General features: G+C 35.1%; 1 protein-coding gene across 3 annotated transcripts in view; it reads left to right on the top strand.

Moving 5' to 3' along the window:
- LOC107873209 (phosphoinositide phospholipase C 2) overlaps positions 1-21957 on the top strand; it is a 39829-nt gene extending 17872 nt beyond the window's left edge. For 2 of the 3 annotated variants that reach the window (XM_047414810.1, XM_047414809.1), the window contains exons 7-9: positions 15770-15922; positions 16029-16115; positions 16345-17164. In XM_047414810.1, coding sequence (XP_047270766.1) covers positions 15770-15922; positions 16029-16115; positions 16345-16638 — 534 coding nt within the window. In that variant the 3' untranslated portion in view covers positions 16639-17164. Of the gene's footprint in view, positions 1-15769; positions 15923-16028; positions 16116-16344; positions 17165-21657 lie in introns of those variants that run through there. The other variant, XM_047414811.1, reaches the window with a different exon arrangement.
- The last annotated feature ends 466 nt before the right edge of the window (positions 21958-22423 follow it).

Genomic DNA, 22423 nt, shown 5'->3' with positions numbered 1-22423 from the left:
ACATGAAGGGCATACCTGGATAATTGAGTAAACTTAAAAGAATACTCTTTCACTGTCAGATTTCCCTGCCTGAGGTTGATGAACTCTTATCACCTTGGCCTCTCTAAGATCTTGGGGAAAGAATCTGTCTAAGAATGCAGTGACAAATTCCTCCCACTCTATAGGACCTGCATCATCTAATCTTTTAGACTTCCACTGTTTGAACCAAGCATGAGCTATATCCTGCAACTGGTATGCATCTAGCTCAACACTCTCAACAATAGTCACCCCCATGGCATCTGTCACTTTCTAAACTTAATCTAAGAATTCTTGAGGGTCTTCATCTACCTTAGACCCGAGGAAGGTTGGAGGATTTATTCAGGTGAAGTCCCGAATCCTTGCTGCAGCTAAGTTGGCCACTGGGTTAGCCGGAATAACTGATGGCCGTTCATTATGAGCAGCGACTGATTGAGCAAGAGTGGTAAATATGGTCCTGAACTCCGTATGAGAAACATGATTGCCCAAAGGTTCTTCGGGCTGAGGGTAATTTCTTCTCTTAGGAGGCATGTTCTGAAATAAAGAGAAGAAGCAGATTAGACTGAGAGACTGACTTGTGATTATACTTACAGGCACGACATGAATACTGAAAAAAGGGAAACTATTCTTAAACATCTCATAGTCTCTTGAACATAAATGTGGTGCGCAACACACCCATGTACAAGACTATACTAGATGCGGTTTTTCAGACTTCCTAGGACTCTATTGAACCTTAGGCTCTGATACCAAGTTTGTAACGACCCGATTTGCTGAACCAAAATGCTACACGATGCTTATGACCCTGAAGGACCACAAGCTAACCCATGACTGATATTTACCTGTATACTACATAAGATAACATAATAATGCAGAAGCATGCACTGAAAAGCCATAAGGTTCGATCATGAACATAACTGAATAATGTAACATCTGTGTGGGGTAATAGAATACCTAAAACAAAACTAAAGTCTAAAACATGATAGTTTGTATCGAATCTGCATCTAGTCTAAAAGCTTCTACTATCTGAAGAATTTGAATAAGGAGTTGATGCGATATGTCCCCAACTAACTCCAACTAATAAGCTAATCAATAAGATACTAGAAAATCATTATGTCCTCAAAGGATTAGAAATCACTTCTAATCTGACTGCTGAATCTAGAATCAACTGCTGATCTGGAACTCATGTCTCTAAACCTCTGGTGTAACATAAAAAAAAAGCACTATAGCGTGAATGCGTCAGTACATATGTACCGAGTATACATGTGAGGTAGGCTATATGCAAGGGTTTGCATGCATGATCAATACCGATTGGCTGTCTAATATGAATGTGAGAATGCATAAATAAATATGCAACTGTAACTAACAACGTGATAACATGATAATGTTATGTGGTAGCATGACTACTGAGTTTGGATACTAATAACATAACAAAACTGATAACATAAATGATTGTATCTGAATATAACTGATAACGTGGGTGACTATATCTGAATATAACTGATAACGTGGGTGACTATCGCTGATAGTCCTGAATCTGATGGAACTATCTGAGTTTCATACTATATCTTAGTTGACTATGTCTAACAGTCCTGAAATCTGAAGAACTATCTGAGTTCTATTACTGAGACTGATTGACTATATCTGACAGTCCTGATTCTGTAACATGAAACTGTGGGAAGTAGTATCTTACCGGCATGCCCCAAATGTGCTATAATAGCTAAGCTGGGGTCCAATCTATGCCCTGATTGGAAGGGTGTCAATGCCACACCACTGGTAAGGACAACATGTGAGTAACCCTCATATAACAGTTAAATCTAGCAAGAATCATGGCAACCCTCACATAACAGGTTAAGCCACCTCATCTACCCTCATATCACAGGCTATGATGTCTCAACCTATGCAGGCTACATAGTTCTGGAATGCAAGGATTTCTTCTAAGAATCACACCCTCATATAACAGGTGAGTCCCCATCCTTGGGTTCACTTGATGCTAATTCCTACTCCCATCTAAATGGACAATGAACATGATTTACTAAACTGAACTAGGCATTTAATCAAACATATGACAGGCATGGTATATGTAAACATCATTATTCAATTCTAATTTCATCACTCAAGGGTTTAAATCTTAGGGTTGCATGAATCTATGGCTATAGTAATTGAACCCACATAGAAACTATCAACAATCATGGAGTAGAATCCAATTTCACATTTATCAACATGAAAGAGAACATACAAAGCATGAAAACACAAAGAAAATCCATAACTTGTAGTTAAAAGGGATTCTTGGACTTTATGGATGAAAGGATTCCATGAATGAATACTATGCATACCTTAGATCATGATTTCGTAAAGATTGATGGTGAAACCTTCCTAAATTTGAATCCCTAATAGAAACCCTAGTTTGTTCTTGAGATAAACTTAAGAGAAACTAATATGTTTTAGGTGAAAAGTGGTTGAATCACGTGTTAAAGGTATTATATAGGGGTAGAAAGTTGACCCTTTTAACCCTGGACATGTCATTAAATTTTCAGTAAAATTTTCTGAGTTGGGCACTTGGCGCGACGCGGCGTTATCGCATCGTATCACTGGAAATTGATAATTGGGAAACTGCACGGTGGCGCGACGTGGACATATCGTGTTGTCACCCTATCTATGACCTAGAAGTTTGATGCGAGGCACCGTTATCACGGAGCAACATTAGAATTCGACAATTTCCATTTGAGCTATCTCCGTGACGCGCTGAAGACTCAGGTCAAGCACTGTCTCACTAAAATGGCTTTAACTCTTCGCCCGGGAGTCAGATTTGGGCAAATTATATATCGATGGAAAACTTATTCAATTTTCCATGTGATAGGAAGTGAAAATTATGGAAATACCACGTGTATAAGAATAAATTATTATTTCAAAGAAAGTTTTAATATCCTTGAGAGGATTTTCAAGCTAAGAAAAAACACGAGTATTACAATCTAGCAAAGCATAAACATATACAAGAAATATTTGTAATGTACCAGTAACCACATCAGGAATTTTTCTGATCTTTCTGGGATTGAAGAGCATAAAGTCGATTTAGGCGCTGCCCGTTAGTAGCGCTGGAAGTGGCACTGTGCTGATTTGGGCGATCGAACTGAGCTGAGGAATGGAGATGACTCTGATAACCTGACTGGGGTTAGTCTCTAACTCTATGTCATGGCTTTCCACATCTAAAACAGACATCGCTACCAGCTCTGCAAGTATCCTTGTGGTTTTTACCATAATCTGACAAAGGGGATTTGTTTGGGCATTGCTGACACTGCCCTGAGACTTAGAGCCTGGTGCCCTATCTCTATTACTATCCTTGAACTTAGGAGCTAGAGCACTAGCTGAAGATGGAGATGGAACTTATGGCTTAGGATAAAACTGAGAATAGTTTCCTCCTTCTGATTTTAGCTAAACAAAGTTGAAACTACCTGTCTTTGCTCTCTTATTTTGCTTCTCCCTCATCTTAATCTTCTTCTCCTCTATCTGCTAAGCATGAGTCATAAACCTAGCTAAAGTCATGTCACTATTCAACATCGTTGACCATATTATCATTCACCCCAGAAACAAACTTACTCATCTTGGCCCTGCTGTCTGTAATCACATGAGGGGCATATCTAGCTAATTGAGTAAACTTAAGAGAATACTCTTTCACCATTATGTTGCCCTACCTGAGGTTGATAAATTCTAACCCCTTAGCCTCTCTCAGCTCTAAGGGAAAGAACCTCTCTAAGAATGCAGTGACAAACTCCTCCCACTCTATAGGCCCTGAATCATCTGGCCTTTCTGACTTCCACTGCTTGTACCAAGTGTGATCAATATCCTACAACTAATATGCATCTATCTCAGCACTCTCACTAGGAGTAACCCCCATGATATCTATAACTTTTTGAACCTGATCGATGTATTCTTAAGGGTCCTCATCTAACTTAGACCCGAGAAAGGTTGGAGGATTCATTTGGGTAAAGTCTCGAATCCTGGCTGTAGCTGAATTAGTGATTGGGTTGGCTGGAATGACAACTGGTCGTTCATTCTGAGCAGCAACTAACTGAGCAAGAGTAGTGAATGCAGCTCTAAACTCTGCATGAGAAACATGTTCGCCCAAAGGTTCTTCAGACTAAGGGGCTGACTGATTCTCGTTTCTTCTTTTAGGAGGTATGTTCTGTAGAAGAAAAGGAGTAATGGATTAGACTGAGAGATTGACATAAGATTATGCTCACTGGCATAACATGAATACTGAAAGATAGGAAACTGTTCCTAAAGCATCTTATAGCCTCTTGTACATAAATATGGCATGCAATACACCCATGGACAAGACTTTACTAGATAGGATTCTATTGAACCTGGATCTGATACCAAGTTTGTAACGCCCCAAATCTGGTACCCAAAATGCTACATAGTGCTCATGACCCCGAAGGACCACAAGCTACATGACCCCGAAGGACCACAAGCTAACCCATGACTGATATTTGTACCTGTATACTGCATAATATACTGTAGATTGCAAAAACATGACTGATAGGCCATAAGGTTCAAGATTGTAACATAACTGATAAAGATATAACATCTGAATGGGGTATGAAATATTGAGTTGACTGTGTCTAACAGTCATGAATTCTGTAGAACTATTTGAGTTCTATTACTGAGACTGAATGACTGTATTTGACAGTCCTGAATTCTATAATTGAAAATATGGGAAATAATTATCTAATCGACATGCCTCTAATACGCCATTATGGCTGAGTTAGGGTCCAATCTGTAACCCCAATTAAAAAGATGTCAATATCGTGCCACTAGTAAGGACAAGCTATGGGTAACCTCATCTAATAGTGTCGCTTAAAAGAGAACGGTGGAACCCTCATCTGATAGTGTTTATCCACCTCATCAACCCTTATCTGACAGTGTTGATGTCTCCACCCATGCTGGCTAAATAGTTCTGGAATGCAAGGATGACTTCTAAGAATCACACCCTCATGTGACAGTGTGTGTTCCCATCCCTAGGTTCACTCAGTGCTAATTCCTACTCTCATCTGAATAGACATTGAACAGAGATTACTGAACTGAACTAAATTAACTAAATTAGTTGAATTCTATTGACTATCCAAATATTACTAAGATCTAATAACTAACTGAGATTACTGAGATTGCTAATTTTTTCCTGAGTTATGAGACTGATTGAATTCTACTGAACCTGGCTTGACTGAGAGTATCTTGAAATATGACACTGATTCTAGGCACACAGCTATATTTTTTGGGCGCAAGTACCCCCAGGATTTGATGGAAGGAAACTGACAAGACATGACATTCTTGAATGCATGACTAACATCAACAATCCATAATACAATAATTAAAGATATTTCATAGGCATTTGATTATCATAGCTTGATATGTGAATAAGATAGCATGTATACATAGAATAATTTTATAAGGCTAACTCATGAGCAGTCCAACAACAATTTTAATACATAATAATAACATGGAAGTCATTTTGGATCACAATTAAGCTATAGTGCATAATTTCTATCCTCCTAGGCATTTTATCAAAGAACTTACATGCACAACTTAAGGCATGGTGAAACCATCAAATTTCACAAATCAAAAACCACCAAATTAATGGTTTTCAATTTATATGCTAACGTAGTTTTCATTGGGAATCAAACAACAACCATCACATAACTTGAGCAACCCACAACATAATAATCATGATTCATAATTTAAAATAGGATTCTTGAGCTTTATGGATCAAAAGAATCCATAAATCAACACAATTCATACCTTAGTTCTTGGTTTAGCGAAGATTGATGGAGATACTTTCTTGAAATTAAATCCCTAATTGAAACCCTAGCTTGTTCTTGAGAGAAAATTAAGAGAAACTAGTATATTTTGGGTGAAGAATGGCTAAATCACGTGTTATTGGGTTCAAATAGGGGTGGAAAATTAACCCTTTTAACCCGAGTCTTTTAAATTCAGTAAATTTTTCCCAAATTGGACCCCTGGCACGATGGGCGCTATCATGCCGTGTTACTGGAATTTGACCATTAAGAAATTAAGGGATGGCGCGATGCGGAGCCATCGCGTTGCTACTTCATTTGTGACCTGAAATTTTGGAGCGACATGGAAAAATTGTGCTAAGACACTAGAAAAAAAGGAAAATTACCATTTTATCTTGTGGCGCAGCACGCCACTGACCAATTTGGCACTGTTTTACGATGGGAACTTGAAATAGTCATAACTTCTTACCCGGTTATCAGATTTGAGCGAATCTTATATCGATGGAAAGCTTATTGAATTTCCCACATGACAAAAAGTGAAAATCTTACAAATTACCCATGGAATAAACATCATTTAATTTAAAATATAATACTAGACATTCTTGGGATGAAATTAGCTAGGAAACTCTGGGGGTATTACAATTATCTCTTGGTGTTTATCATGGCCACTTTCTTGTGACATTTGTACTAAGTTTTTCATGATTAAATCAAAGGATTAGTGGTTATATTTCAAGTGTGTACCACCTTGGCATGATGATGTTATTTGTTGCACTAACCATAACCCTTATGCCATGAGGATGTTGTACTTGTGTGTCCTTTCTTTGATTTTGAAAGGTGTGAATTTGAGGTCAAATTTCTTTTAAGATGGAGAGGATAATATGGGTGCACAAAGTACAAGACCTTTTATAAGAAGACAAGCTTGGTATTTATAAAATTTTCAAGACATATTCATAAAGATAGAAGTGTGTGAAGGTATTTTGAACACTCCAAGGGATTGCACATGTTGAAGTGTGAAGAAGGGGCCCTTACACTCCAAGGTCTCCCCTCATTAAGGGTGTTTCGGTCATTGGCACAAGTTGAAGAGAGAAGAAGGAGTCTTACACTCCATGGTCGCCTCTTATTAAGGAAGTATTGGTCATTTTATTTTATATTAGGCTATAATCAGACTATGATTTGGCTTATTTCCTTTCTTAGTTGATTGTGGATATTAAAAGAACATTGAAAGATTTTTCTCTTGTGAAAATGTAACTAGGGCAAGTGTGAAATCACTTGTATTGAACTTTGGCTTAGAAATGGGGGTTCTTGAGGTGAAGTGATTCTTCTTTTGGTTCCGCGTAAGAGCTTGGTGTTTGTTTCTATGAAACTTAGGGGTCTTAGGGTTTGATACACCCTTAGGTTCTTATTTATTTGTGGATTCTTATGTCAAGTTACTATCTTTCCTTTATTGTATGTTTTGAGTTTACTTCTCTTCATCTTGTTCTCGATTTTAGCTTGTGTTCTTAGCTTATGTTTAATGTTTAGTAAATAGATCCATATCAGTAATGAAAAGGTTGAAATAAGTACTAATCTTAATAAGATAGTTTCAATGCGATATAAAAAAAACATAAGGGAGTACATATGGAAATGTCTTATCTTGTGATAAAATTTAGGATCTTTAAGCTTGAATTGTCTGATGACATACTTATACACCTGGTTTTGATCTCTCTTCCAACACAATTTAGTTAATTCAAAGTTTCATACAATATTCAAAAAAGAGAAATAGACTTTAAATGTGTTTATAGCTCAATGTCTGTAAGAAGAGGAGAGAATGAAATAAGAGAAGATTGAAAGTGCTCATTTGGCATCTACCTCTGGAATAAAACCGCTTTAAATGAAAGAAAAAAAGAGTACGACTAAGAAAACTGCAAATGAAGGAACATCGCAATCCAAGAATCCAAAGACTTGTTTCTTTTGTAAGAAAATTGGTCACACAAAGAAAGAATGTTCTAAGTACGCTGACTAATGTGAAAAGAAAGATAAACTTCTCAACTTTATTTGTTCAGAAGTTAATTTAGCTATGGTACCTAGTGACACTTGGTGGATAGATACGAGTGCAACTACTCAAGTAAATGCTACTATGAAGGGTTACCTAAGGAGTTGAGCATCGATTAGTGCTAAAAGATACATTTATGTGGATAATAAAGTAGCGGTAGAGACTATTAATGCCTTTCGAATTTCATTAAATACTGATTTTTATTTGAAATTAGAGAAAACATTACCATCATTTAGACACAGTTTAATTTCATTTTCTTCTTTGGGCATATTTGGATACAGTTGTTTTATTGGGAATGAAATTTGTAGTGTTTCACTAAATTCTAACATTGTTGAAACTGATACTTGGATTAATAAGTTATACAAATTAAACAGACAAGCCTCTGCAAAAATGAAGACCTACATTCAAGTAACTTAAGTACAAAGCACAGATTAACAAATGAGAATTCATTAATATTATGACATAAGCGATAGATTCATATTTCTAACCAAAGAATACACAAAGGAGTGTGTTAGAAGGAATTCTTGATTTATCATATTTTGAAATTTGGATAGAAAATATTAAAGAAAAACAAACGAATATAAGGAAAAGAGGTTCTTATAAAAGTAAAGAACCTTTAGAGTTGATACATGCAGACATTCAATGTTCATTTTTTTTATGGCTTTAACAATACTTTATTAACTTTATAGATGACTACTCCCCTTATAGATATCTCTATTTAATTCATAAGAAGTCACAACCTTTAGATATGGTAAGCAGTATGATTCGTCATTCTTATTTACCTGAATTATGTTGGGGAGAAGCATTAAAGATTTCAGTTTACATACTAAATAGAGTTCTAAGAAAAGTAGTAGATAAGGCCCCATAAGAGTTGTGGATTGGTAAGAAGCCTTGTATTAGGCACTTGCATATCTGGGGATGTCCAGCCGAATTAAGGACTTACAAGCCTAATAAAGAAGATGGATCAAGAAATGTTAGTTGTTACTTTGTAGATTACGCTAAAAGATCAAGAGGTTTTAAGTTTTATAACTCTTTGAACATATCCTTTTTAAAACATGGAATGCCAAATTTAGTGAGGATGTTGATTATAATAGGAGTAATATAAACAAGCAAAATGTGTTTAAAGAGGAAATTGATAATACTTATTCTAGTAAAAATGATCAGATTACTTTATCAAATATGTTTCAACCTATAAATCAGAATTATGAAGAAAACACAATAATATTAGCTCGTGTACAAAAACCTCAAATTGAAGTGCCTAAAAGAAGATCTAATAGAAAAATGAGAAATGTAATTTCGGATGATTATGTTGTGTATCTCCAAGAGCATGATTTTTATATGGGATTGGAAGATGATCCTATAACGTTTGTCAAATAAAATCACGTTGAAACTCAACTAAATAAATTGAAGCCATGAAAGATGAGTTAAAGTCTATGAAAGACAATGTTATTTGAGATTCTTATTGAGTTACCACTAGGAATGAAATCAATTGGTTGCAAATGAATTTCTAAAACCAAATATGATTCGAAAGGTACTATCAAAATATATAAAGCATGCCTAGTTGATAAGTGATTCACTCAAAAAGAAGTCATAGATTTTAAAGAGTTTTTCTCGCCAATTTCATCAAAAGACTCCTTCAAAATTATTATGGCAGTTGTAGCTCATTATGACTTAGAGCTACATCAACTGAACGTAAAAACTGTATTTCTAAATAGAAAAATTGAAGAAATGATACACATGATGCAACCAAAAATCTTTGAATCTCAAGATTCAAAGCACCTTATATGTAAACTTAAGAAGCCCATATATGGTGTAAAATAGACATTTCGTTAATGTACCAAAAGTTTGATCACATGATAACTTCTTTTGATTCTAAGAAAAAACATCATTGATAAATGCATATATCTCCAATTCAGTGGGAGCAAATTTATTATCCTTGTACTATATGTAGATGAAATTATATTAGCAAGCAGTGATGTAGATTTATGGCATAAAACAAGAAATTTTTATCCATTAAATTTGAAATGAAAGATATTGATGAGGTTTCCTTTGTTTTATATATAGAGATCCATTGGGATTGTACTAGAAACATTCTTGGATTTTTACAAAAGACTTATATTGATAAGGTGCTTAGTCGATTTGACATGTAAAATTGTGCATCAAGGATACACTCATGGCAAAAGGTGATAAGTTTAATTTGCGTCAATGTCTAAATTTGGGCATAGAGAAGAAAGATATGGATAAAATTTTATACGCATCAGTAGTGGGAAGTCTCATATATGCAAAATTTTACACGCATTTAGATTTGCATACATAGTCAAAATATTGAATTGATATTTTAAGTAATCCGAGAATAAATTATTGAAAAAAACTACAAAACAGGTTATGAGGTATCTTCAATGAACTAAAAATTACATGCTCACTTATTAGAGGTTGGATAATTTAGAGATTGTAGGATATTCCGATTCAAATTTCACCGGATGTCTTGATAGTACGAGATCTACATCAGGTCATGTTTTTATAATAACTGGATGAGTTATTTCTTGAAAAATTGTGAAACAAATATTAAGAGTTTCTTCTATAATGAAAGCCACATTTTTGGCCTGCCATAAAACATCAAATCAGCAAATATGACTAAGAAATTTTTATCACTGAAACACAAATAATTGGTGGCATAGAAAGACCATTAAAAGTTCATTGTGATATTAAGTCTCATAAGTTATATTTGAAGAACAATCGAAGTTCGTCAAAGTCAAAACATATAGACATTATGTTTTTTATTGTGAAAGAAGGGATTCAGAGTCGTCTTGCGTTAATTAAGCGTATTATTACAAACTCGATGATTGTGGATCCACTTATGAAGAGTTTTCCACCTAAAGTATTTCATGGGAATGTGGCTCATATGGGTGTTGTCAAATTTGTTGATGAGCCACTTTAGCGGGAGTTTTTTATTTTATTTATGCTATTGATATGTTAAAGTTTATTTTCTGTATAGATTGAAGTTTTTTGAAATCTATGAATTTCATATGTTTATTGATAACTTTGAAATATAAATATATTAAATTTTTATTGTTATTTTGCATAAGGTATAAAAAAGGGATTTTGGACTATTAAAGCCATGAAGTAGGACCATTTGAAAATAGGCATGATTTAGACCATTTTACATGTAATTTTCATATTTGATCTATGTCATTGGTATTGCTGATAGTTGTGATCATTGATGGGTTTAGTTTCGAATATATGTTACGAAAATCGCTTTGATCCTATACTGGTAGTATCAATGGACTAGATTATTTTGAGATATTTAAATCAAGATAGCAAAAGTTGTGCTCACTAAAGTTTTATCTATGTATAATTATTTAGGAATATATATGATCCAAGTGGGATATTGTAAGTAATTTCTATTTTGTGGACTCACATATTAATATATTATACATAGATATGCAATCTCTAAAGAAGCCCAATTTATGATCTAATAAAGTATTAAAGTTTTTGGGCCTAAAAGTAAATATCTATTAGTATGTTTTTAATTGGAATAATAGAAAATTCAAGGACCTATTTTAAAGTCTGATGAAGACTTATTGAAAAATACCTTTGATGTGAAAAGGCACTTCAAAGCTTTAAATAGACATGGTCCCTAAAGACAATATTTTTTTTCTCTCCGCCTCAGATAAAGAATACCAGAACGAGTGATCTTCAAGATTTGGAAGATCTTGTCTTCTTCAAAAGTTGTTGGTATGGATAAAGATTAATGTTCGAACCATTCTTCTATAGTTTTTATCATTGTCTAATGATTTACTTCTGTTCTTGAGTGGATTATTTAAAGTATTCCAATATTGTGATAAGTTTTTATGACCACACAAATATTATGGCATGTTTAGAACAACAACAACAACGATGTACCCAGTGTATTCCCACATAGTGGGATCTGGGGGGTAGGGTATACGCAGACCATACCACTACCGCAGGTGAAGTAGAGAGGTTATTTTCGATAGACCAACGGCTTAGGACTGATAGCAGTGTTATGGCATGTTTAAAATCACAAATTTCAAAAGTCTTATCGTCACCCAAATGTTATGACACTGTCAAATATGCCTCTTAAATTGATACGTAGTGAGTACTCCTTCTGTCTCAAATTACTTGGCATGTTTGCTTTTTGCACAACTCTTAAGGAGGAATTTAATAAGGGTACAAATTGACTAATATGACCTTATTTAATCTTGATTATATGAATCTTAATCAATTAATACAGGTACAGTCGGAGAAATGGTTAATTATCTCTTGTATTCTTAAACATGCCAACTATTTTAAGATAATTTTTTTAACATGTCAAATAATTTGAGATGAAGGGAGTAGCAAATATGATTAAAAGTGTGTTACATTTAAGAACTAGAATATATAAAATTGACCCTCGAAAACTAACACTCTATTTGGATGGTGGTTTGCTATTGTACTATACGGTATAGTACAATACCATGTTTGGATAGACTGTATCATTTGTTGTTGTTTAATAATAGTTTTATTATTTGGTTTGATAATATGGTAATGTATTGTAACTGGTAAGTTTACTAAAATTCCCTTAACTATTATAAATATTAAAATTTATCAATAATTGTTAATAAAATAATTTTTCTCATACTAATTTGTCATAAATTATGCGATACAGATATATTAAGTTGTTAAATTCATGTAAATTCTAGCAAAGTTAATAAAAGAGTAAATCAAAATAAATATAATCGAATTCATTTTTTATAGTAACAAATTTCATTTCTTTTTGATATTTTGAGATGTGGACACCAACAACAAGTACGAAGTTCGAATGCATCTCTTGTATATGAGAAAAGACATCAAAACATCTCCGAACTTGTCGCCAAAACTTAAGACCCTAAACTAATCGGACAATTATTTACCCCCTTAACAACTTTAAAATGTATTGTTTTGCTCCCTTAAGGGCTGATGTGCCAAAAAAAATAAAGACGCGTTTTAGTGAAAAAACAATATAAAAATTTTTTAGTGGGGCCCACTTTAATATTTTTAACCATTATTTTTTTCTTCTTCCTCACACCCCACCACCCCTATTTCTTCTTCTTCCCGATAGTTTTTTCCATCACCACCAAAAGGAGCTACAGGAACATTTATTAAAAAAATTAAAAAGAAAATGTTACTACAACAGATTCATGAAACAAAAAATGCATCAACATAACTAAAAGCAAAACAACAAAAGAACACACAAAATACCAAAATGTGATAGTAGTAGTAAACAAAAAACTAATGAATACCCAGATTAACAACCCACTGTCAATGCTAAAACGTTGTCGTTTTTACTTCATCACTGTCTTCAAATTACAATAATTTTTTCTTATTAATGTGTCTGATTTTTTGGGTGCAAGAAAGCAAAAGGGAAAACAAAAATGGAGAAATTTGCTAGGCCAAAAGTACTAAGCACATACAAATGGTGAAAGAGAGAGAAAGAAGGACCAAAATAAAAATGGGGGGAGGGGGGGTTGAGTTCAATTAACAATAGTTCGTTAATGGTATTATAAATAAAAACTGAGGAGGTGGTGGTTTGAATGATATGTACGTCAATGGTGGTCGTTGGTGGAATTAATATTGCACCTTTGGGGTCCGTCAATGGTGGTGTTAATGGTGGTTGTGGTGTTAATTTTGTGAGTATATTATTTTGTGGGTTTATTTTAATTGTTTTTTGATGAGTTTTGTCGGAATGTGTCGGAATGAAGAATTTTGAATTGGGACGTGGTGATGCCATTGCATTGTTGTTTCTTGAATTGGTGGTTTAATGAAGGGATAATTGGTACTTTCTTTTTGCTTAATGGACAACAAAAATGACTATTGGTAATATGCTTTAAGTTTGAAAAAGATAGAAAATGGAGGAGATGGGAGAGGTGGGGTGGTTTGAAGAAGATAGAAAGAGAAAGGGCTGCGTTTGTAGGTCAGGGGGCGGGGTGGGTGGAGGGTTGTGAAAAAGAAAGAAAATAGGGGTGGGGGGTGCCTTTTTATATTTAATATATATAAATATATATATATATATATATATATAAAAAAAATTATTTATTTATATATATATATATATATATATATTTATATAAATAAAATAATAAATATATATTTTTTATTTTAAAAATATATATAAAAATAATGTGTGGGAGATTATATTTCTTTAGAAAAATCAAATTTCTTAAATGGCAATGACGTGGCTACGACGTGGCATTGACGTGGCGCTGATGTGTAGGCGAGTGTAACACATTCTCCGTTGTGAGAGTGGTATTCAATTTTGAAGGGTGAAATTAATACACTTTAAAGATGTTAAGAGGGGTAAATAAACGGAAGTTAAGTTTAAGTGCTAAAGTAAGTTATGTGAACAAGTTCAGGGGTGAAAAAAATGTCTTTTCTCTTTGTATATACTACGAGTGTATTCGGTATTGAATTCAAAAAGATATTTTTTAAGAAAATAAATTGTTCTTACTTATTTTCTTATGTTCGTTATGCAAGTAGAAAAATATTTTATAAAAGCATTTGTCTATATTTAATATAAAATAATGAAAACAAATATGACAAATGGGGTGGGGTAAGAAAAAGTTAAATGTTTTTAAAAAATATATTTGGGGAGTGGGGTTAGTGGAGTAGGAGCTTGGGGTAGGGGTCGAGATAAGAAAAAAAGTTTTAGATATTTTTTAAGAAAAATAATTTTCTTATGGAGGGAAAATTATTATTTTCTTTTGTCGAGGGAGGGGGAGCTGGTAAGAGGGGCGTAAGAAAATTTTCTTAAAAGTTTTAAAAATAAATTTTTTAAAATAAAAAGGAAATTGGTTGGGTGGGGTTGGGGGGATTGGGGGTGAGGGTGGGATAAGAAAAAAAAATTATTTCTTTTTTAAAAAAATAAATTGGCGTGGAGGTTTGACATGGGGTTGGGGTCGGGTCGAGGTAGGAGGTGGAATAAGCAGAAGTTTGAAATTTTCTAAAACAATAAAAAATAAACAATAAAAAAATTGGGGGGGGGGGGGGGGGGGGGGGGGGGGGGGGAGGAAAGGAGGAGGTGGAGTTAAATATTAATACAAGATAAACGGTAAAATAGGATTATATAATATTAAGTTAGGCATAATTGAAAAAAAAAAAAAGCAAATCATGGCATACTATCAAATCGATGGTTACATAAATTGAGTGTTTCTATCCAAATCATGAAACTAAACTATACCATATCATACATTTTAAGAAACAATTAAAACAAACATGATTCTCTTAGTAACTATATCATACTATATCACGGAAACCACCATCCAAACAGCAAAGGGGCTAAAAGTTTGGAGTGAGGGAAATTTAAACTTTATTGTTCTTTTTTTTTTTGTGCATGTCTATCAATTAATAGAACAACTTTTTGTTCCATGCAATAGTTAATACTTGAGGATTTCTTTAAAAGTGTATTGTTTTGAATACTAGAAATTGTTGGTTACTTTGAATACTAAGCACGTATTAAAGAAATTGTGAAATGGTAAAATTTAGTGAAAGAAGTAGCATGTCCCCGTTTCTTGAGTATTGGAGGAAGCCACAGCGGTTAGTATGTGACCCTATTACCTTGTGTACTAAAATCTAAGCTCATACAAAATAGCTTTCCCTGTGGGGGGGTTTTGTTTACAGTCACCAATCATGTCAAGCTAAATGGGATAAATTTGGAACGGAAAACATTTGGTTCTTGGTTGATATTTTCTTTTACTATTGTTGGGAATGGGAATCAACTTCCAATTAGACTGCAAGCCTCCAGTAACAACCATTTGGATTGCATGACGTTAAGGGTTTAATTCTTGTCTCTCTAAAACATGAATTTTAACCTGACGGGTGTTGTTTTTCATCCTCGTCCTGTTAGTAACTAATTACCAAAGTTCCAAGGAAATAGGTTCCAAGTATGTGTCCTGCGCAGGGTTATGGAAGATCACTTTGGTTGATGCATGGTATGTTCAGGGCTAATGGTGGTTGTGGATATGTTAAGAAACCTGATCTACTATTGAGAGCTGGTTCCAACAATGAGGTCTTCAATCCTACAACAAATTTTCCAGTCAAAACTACGCTAAAGGTACATGAGGGATGGTAATTTCTCGCTGAAGTAGTAGGATGGCATTCTTGCTACTTATGTTCCATTGTTCTTGAAACTGATCCAAGTCTCTTCTTGCATTAAGCAGGTGACTCTATATATGGGCGATGGGTGGGACAAAGACTTCGATCAGACACACTTCGATACGTACTCACCGCCAGATTTCTATGCAAAGGTAGATGAATAATACTTACCATTGTTATTATCTTTATCGTTATCATTCAATACTCTTTGTCGTCTTCTGTATTGGCATTAATTGTTTTCGGTATGTCCATTGAAGGCAAAAAAGTAAAGATGGTTAAAGGAGTTAGCTTTCCTTCTTCTTCTTGAATTTTCTGATGTATTTAGTTACAAGTGGATTTTAGAAGGTAAAAATGAATGGTTAAGATGTAAAACTTTTACAGGTAGGAGTTGCTGGAGTTCCTGCTGATGAAGTAAAGAATAAAACAAAGACGATGGACGACAATTGGATACCAAGCTGGGATGAGCAGTTTGAGTTTCCACTAACAGTTCCTGAGTTGGCTCTACTTCGCATCAAAGTTCTTGATTATAATTTGTCTGACAAGGATGAGTTTGCAGGACAAACATGTCTACATGTGGCAGAGCTGCGACAAGGTATTCGAGCAGTCCCACTCTATGATCGGAAGGGAGAGAAGTATAGTTCTGTGAAGCTTCTCATGCGTTTCGAGTTTATATAACTTATACCATTCTAGTCCTTGAAATGGGAGCTTCGCCTGCTTTGCAAGTTTCTTCTCTGTGAAGTTTAGCAAGTTCAGTAATACTATGTACACCCACATACAAAGTAGTAAAATATTTATGCACTAAAAGAATTCAGATAAGAGCTCAGATAAAGTGACAAATCAGGTTAACCAAAAAAAAAAAGTGATGAGAAAGTGAAAAATATGAAGATTATAGATAGAATTAGGTTAGGGAATTTTGGAAATAAATTCCCAAATCTCAATAAGAACCCTAGTTGTAGTTGATAGAGTAGCATTTTAATATTTACAATATTATTATTATTATTATTTTTACCAAAAGTGTAGTGGTTGTTACATGTCATTTAATGACATTAAGCACCTCAAGTGCTTTAAGTTATATTTAGGCACTTAGTTCATTTGCCTTTATAGGCAGAACGTGCCTAGTAATCTCTTTTAAACTAACGGCATTATATGCCTTAACTTTAATTGAATTAAATAGCAAGGGACGTGCCCGGCTTCTTTCTCATTTGATTCTTGGTTATGGTAGTTGAATTTGGCCATCATTTTTCTTGAAATTCATGTAACTTCTCATTCTTTATTCCTCCATTATCCTACTCTTTATGTATTGTAGTTCTTGTAACTCTTGTAACCTTTTTAACCTCTATTCTATTTATCTTCCCATTTATTCTTCATATTCATTGCATGAAAGATTTCTCACATGTACATAGAGGTGGTTTGCATATTTTACATCTACAAGAAAACGTAGAGTTCACAAAAGTTAGTAAAAAAGAGAGTTTATTAGTTGAAGGGAGGTGTTCTCTTTGTGGAGCTTTGAACTCAACTCTTGTCCAAAATTGTTGAGTTGTTCTTTGTGAGAAGGTTGTTGTATCCTGGAGGGGACAAGCCAAGAAGATTATTGCTAGACCGGTGAAACAATTTGCTGCAGTGGGCCTGAATCTCCTTAAAGAGAGCGAGATATTCCTACTTGGAAGTGGGAAGAAGTAAACATAGGCTTTGTGATGGGTTTGCCTTATACTCGTCGTCAACACGATTCAATTTGGGTTATTGTAGATAGGGTGACCAAATCAGCTTATTTTCTTCCAGTCCATACCTCGTATTTAGCTGAGGATTACGCTAAAATCTACATCAAAGATTTAGTTAGATTACATGGTGTTTCGTTGTTCATTGTCTTAGATAGAGGTACCCAATTCACCTCTCATTTCTGGAAAGCATTTCAAAAGGGTTTTAGTAGTTCATCTCATAACAACCTTTCATCCCCAGACAAATGGTCAAGCAGAAAGGACCATTTAGACTTTGGAAGATATGCTGCAAGTGTGTGCGATAGATTTTAAAGGTAGTTGGGATTACCATTTGCCTTTAATTGAGTTTGCATACAACAAAAGCTATCATTCCAGCATACAGATAGCTTCATTTGAAGATCTTTATGGTAGGAGATACAGATCTCCAATCACTTGGTTCGAGGTGGGTGAGGCCGTAGTTGTAGAGTTTAACATAGTATTCAATACCTTAGAGAAAGTTCAGTTGATCAGAGAAAGGCTCAAGACAGCTCAGACCCGAAAGAAATCGTATGTTGATGTGCGCCGAAAGGATCTCAAATTAGAGATTAGCGATTATGTGTATTTGAAAATCTCTCCCATGAAGGGAGTGAAAAGGTTCGGCAAGAAGGGAAAGCTTACTCCCCAATATGTCGGTCCCTTCAAAATTCTCAGTCGCTTCGGCAAAGTAGCTTACGAGCTTGAATTGCCTTCAGATTTATCTTCAGTCCATCCAGTGTTCCATGTCTCCTTGCTTAAGAAGTGCATAGGTGGCCCAGCAGTTGTAGTCCCTACAGAGGGCCTAGATATTCAAAACAACCTCTCTTTCAAAGAGATCCTAGTCGAAATCCTTGACTACCAGACTCGCAGATTAAGGAACAAGGAAGTCCCTCTAGTCAAAGTTCTTTGAAAGAATTAGTCCGTTGAGAGAGCTACTTGGGAAGCAGAAGCGGACATGCAGACCAAGTATCCTCACCTCTTTTCCGCAAACTCAGACTCAGCCCAAGGTAATAGTTTATCTTAAGGTTATTCAGTTTCATGCTCAGATTTCCATTACAAACTTGGTATCATTTACCTTTGCATATTCAATTATTTGTTCATGAGTCAGTTCATTCATGTATTCATGTATCAGATATGCATGATTAGTATGAGAAACTCAACTTATCAAAACTCCCAATCATGTATTCATGAACCAGCTCATTTATGTACTCATGCATCAGATATGCATATTCAGTGTGATAATTCAGTATATCAGTAATATCAATCCTATAGTCATGTCGCAGATGTTCATGTATAGTAAGTAGATTCAGCCTACTAGTACTCTCTGTTCAGTCAGTCTCATTCGAGGACAAATGTTCCCAAGGGAGAGATATTGTAAGACCCCGTAAAATTCCTAGCTTAATTCAGTCCTTTAAGCTTGTCAAGGGGTCCCAGACTTAGAAAATTCTAGCTAAGTATTTAGACTTAGTTTATTTTATGCCTTTGAAATTTGGAAATCACATTTCACGACCTTAAAGTCCTTTAAATATCTATATTTTAGTTAATTCATGATCAGGAAGGTCAATAGGTGTTACCGGACAAGTTTCGGATTTTTCGAACTTCGTTTGGAGCTCATTTGGAATAACAAAACAATATACCAATGCGATCTTGGCACACCGCATGGCCTATCACATTGGTTAATATTTTCCACAGCTACAAGCGCTAAATTGCAGTGAGTTGGCGCGATCTTGGTACGACGCATTGGATATCACATTGGTGCCATCAACGCATCGCGTCGACCTGCGCGTTGGTAATCCAGTTTTTACTTATTAAAAGACCGCATTCTTGGGGGTATTTGGGTTTTTTTTCCCCCGACTCTCAGCCCCCAAAACATGAAATTTAATCCCCTAGGAAGTAAAGAAACCCATTCTTTCTCAATTTCTCTCAAGAACCAGCCTTAGAGTTTTTAAATTTCAAATAAAGAACTCAAGATTTCACCATTAATTTCCAGAAATTCTTCAACAAGGTATGTAAAGTGTTCATCCAAGGATCCCTTCCACCCTTGGAGTTCAAGAAACTTCTTTTAAAAACATGAATCGTGATTTCCATGTGGTGGGTTTGAATGTAATCATGTGAATGTTGTGGAACGTGTTCCAAGTTAAAATCTTTATATGTTTCTTGATATTATGATAGCATGTAAGTTGAATTTTGATTCTCTTATATTGAAACCCTTGAATTATGGTCTTGATGTATTAGTATTGTTGATCATATCCAAGTATAAAGCTACGCCTACCATGTGTTTGATAAAATACTAAATTGAGAGAATGGTGATTTTGTGATCCTTTGGTGGTCTAAAGGATGAACTTATGTTATACCCACATGTTCAAAATGTCTTCGATGTTAAGTTATACCTTGTATGTGTTTGATGGAATGCTCATCAGATTGGTTTAATGAAATTATGATGTGTTAGTATGCATTCCTATTCATGTGCAAGTTCATGACTTTTAAGTGATTGATGAAATGCCTCATAGATCGTATTGTAAGTTGTTGACTATTGTCAAGTATTCAAGAATTATCATGTCTTATTATTTTTATGCTATCGAGTCCTTGGGGTATTTAATACCCGACAATTTAGCTGTGTGCCTAGAGTTAGTGTCAGTTACAGAAAAGTCTCAATCATGTCACAACTAGTAGTACTCTAGTTCAGTTATAGAACTAAGAAAAACTCAGTAAACTCAGCTCAGTTCAATTAATCAGTACAATCAGTAACAGATCAGTCTAGCCTAGTATGAACTAGGAAATCAGTTCAGTGCCTATTCAGTGGGTGGGGACTCACCTGCCAGCAGAGGGGGATATCCTTAAAAGCATTCCTTGCGTTCCAGAACTACATAGCTAGCATAGGTTGAGACATCAAAACCTGCTAGTTGAGGGTTGATGAGGTGGCTTAACCTGACAGTTGAGGGTCCCACCATTCTCATTTGATCATCTGCCAGATGAGGACATCTCTTTAGTGTCTTTACTCGTGGCACGGTATTGACACCTTTCCAATTAGGGTTACAGGTTGGACCCCGAATCTATTCATAAAAAGGGCATGTCAGTTAGATAATTACCTCCCACAATCTTAGTCTCAGTCTTCAGTAAAGAACTCAGATAGTTCTACAGATTTCAGGACTATCAGATACAGTCACTCATCTCATTTTAGTTAACCAGTAACAGATCAGTCTAGCCTAGTATAAACTAGGAAATCAGTTCAGTGTCTATTCAATTGAGAGTAAGATTCAGCATCGAGTGAACCCAAAGATGGGGACTCACCTGCCAGCAGAGGGTGTGAGCCATAGAAGCAGTCCTTGTTTTCCAGAACTACGTAGCCAGCGAAGGTTAAGACATCAAAACCTACTCGTTGAGGGTTGATGATGTGTCTTAACTGACAGTTGAGAGTCCCACTGTTGTCATTTGAGAACCTTCCAGATGAGGGTATCTCTTTAGTGTCTTTACCCATGACACGGTACTGACACCCTTCTAACTAGGGTTATGGGTTGGACCTTGAATATATTCAGAAAAGAGGCATGTTAGTTTGATGATTACCTCCTATAGTCTCAGTGTCAGTCTTCAGTAAAAAACTCAGATAGTTCTACAGATTTCAGGACTGTCAGATACAGTCACTCAGCTCAGTACGAAACTCAGCTAGTTCTATCAGAAATAGGACTGTCAGACATAGTCACTCAGTAAATAGTATATCAGTTATCAGTTATATCAATTATCAGTACTCCATTTTATCAGTAAACTCAGTATTCTGAATCCTTATGACTTCACTTACTGTTATGTATTCATACATATATTCTCACGTAGTCATGTTCATGATATTCAGTCAGTTATAGTTCATGCATATGAAACCTTGCATTCAGCCTACCTCACTTTGCGTACCAGTACATTCACATGTACTGAGACATATTTTTCTTTTGCGCTATCGTGTTTTATACCATAGGTTCAGACATACGGGCCCCAGAGTATTCTTAGCGGTTCAGACGCTCAGCCAGCAGCAGTAAACTAGCAGTGAGTCCTCATCATTCGAGGATATTCTTTTATTTCATTATCTCATTAGATTCAGCATTTCAGTAGATGGAGTTAGTTGGGAAATTGTCCCATCAACTCCTTATTCAGACAGTTCGATTTAGAGGCTTTTCAGACAGATGTTTAGACAGTATTCAATATTTCAGATTCTGATATTTTATCAGACTTTATTATTTACTTTTTAACAATATTACAATTTTGAACCTTGTTGCATTTCAGCCCACTATTCCGCATTATACCGTATTATTATTTAGTTATTGCAGCAGGTATCAGTCATGGGTTAGCTTGTGGTCCTTCAAGATTATGAGCACCGTGTAGCGTCCGGGGTACAGGCTCGGGGCATTACAGATATGCTAGAAATTTAATGGTTTACGACGTTTGAAAAAAAGCTAGGTATTCTTGCACCAAAATCGTGTGAAGAACTAGAGGTAGGCTGGCTAGGCACTAATGTAATTAAGATTCAGATGTGAGGAGCTATTGATTTGCGCTCTTGAAAAATTTTGGAGAGCGTTTTTGAACTGTTTCAGAAAATTGTTCAAATTTTGAATACCGAAGAAATTATTTTAAAACAATGAAGAGACCAAACCCTAATGTAGAATTTCCTACGTATCTTATTAGGACAAGAATCAGGTCAAAACGTAGTTCAAACCTATATATAGTTATTGACAATATTCTTAAGG

Source organism: Capsicum annuum, chromosome 6, assembly GCF_002878395.1.
Source record: "Capsicum annuum cultivar UCD-10X-F1 chromosome 6, UCD10Xv1.1, whole genome shotgun sequence".
In the NCBI taxonomy this organism is placed as follows: domain Eukaryota; kingdom Viridiplantae; phylum Streptophyta; class Magnoliopsida; order Solanales; family Solanaceae; genus Capsicum; species Capsicum annuum.
The sequence above is the reverse complement of the archived record's forward strand: the minus strand, read 5'-3'. Positions and strand labels throughout refer to the sequence as shown.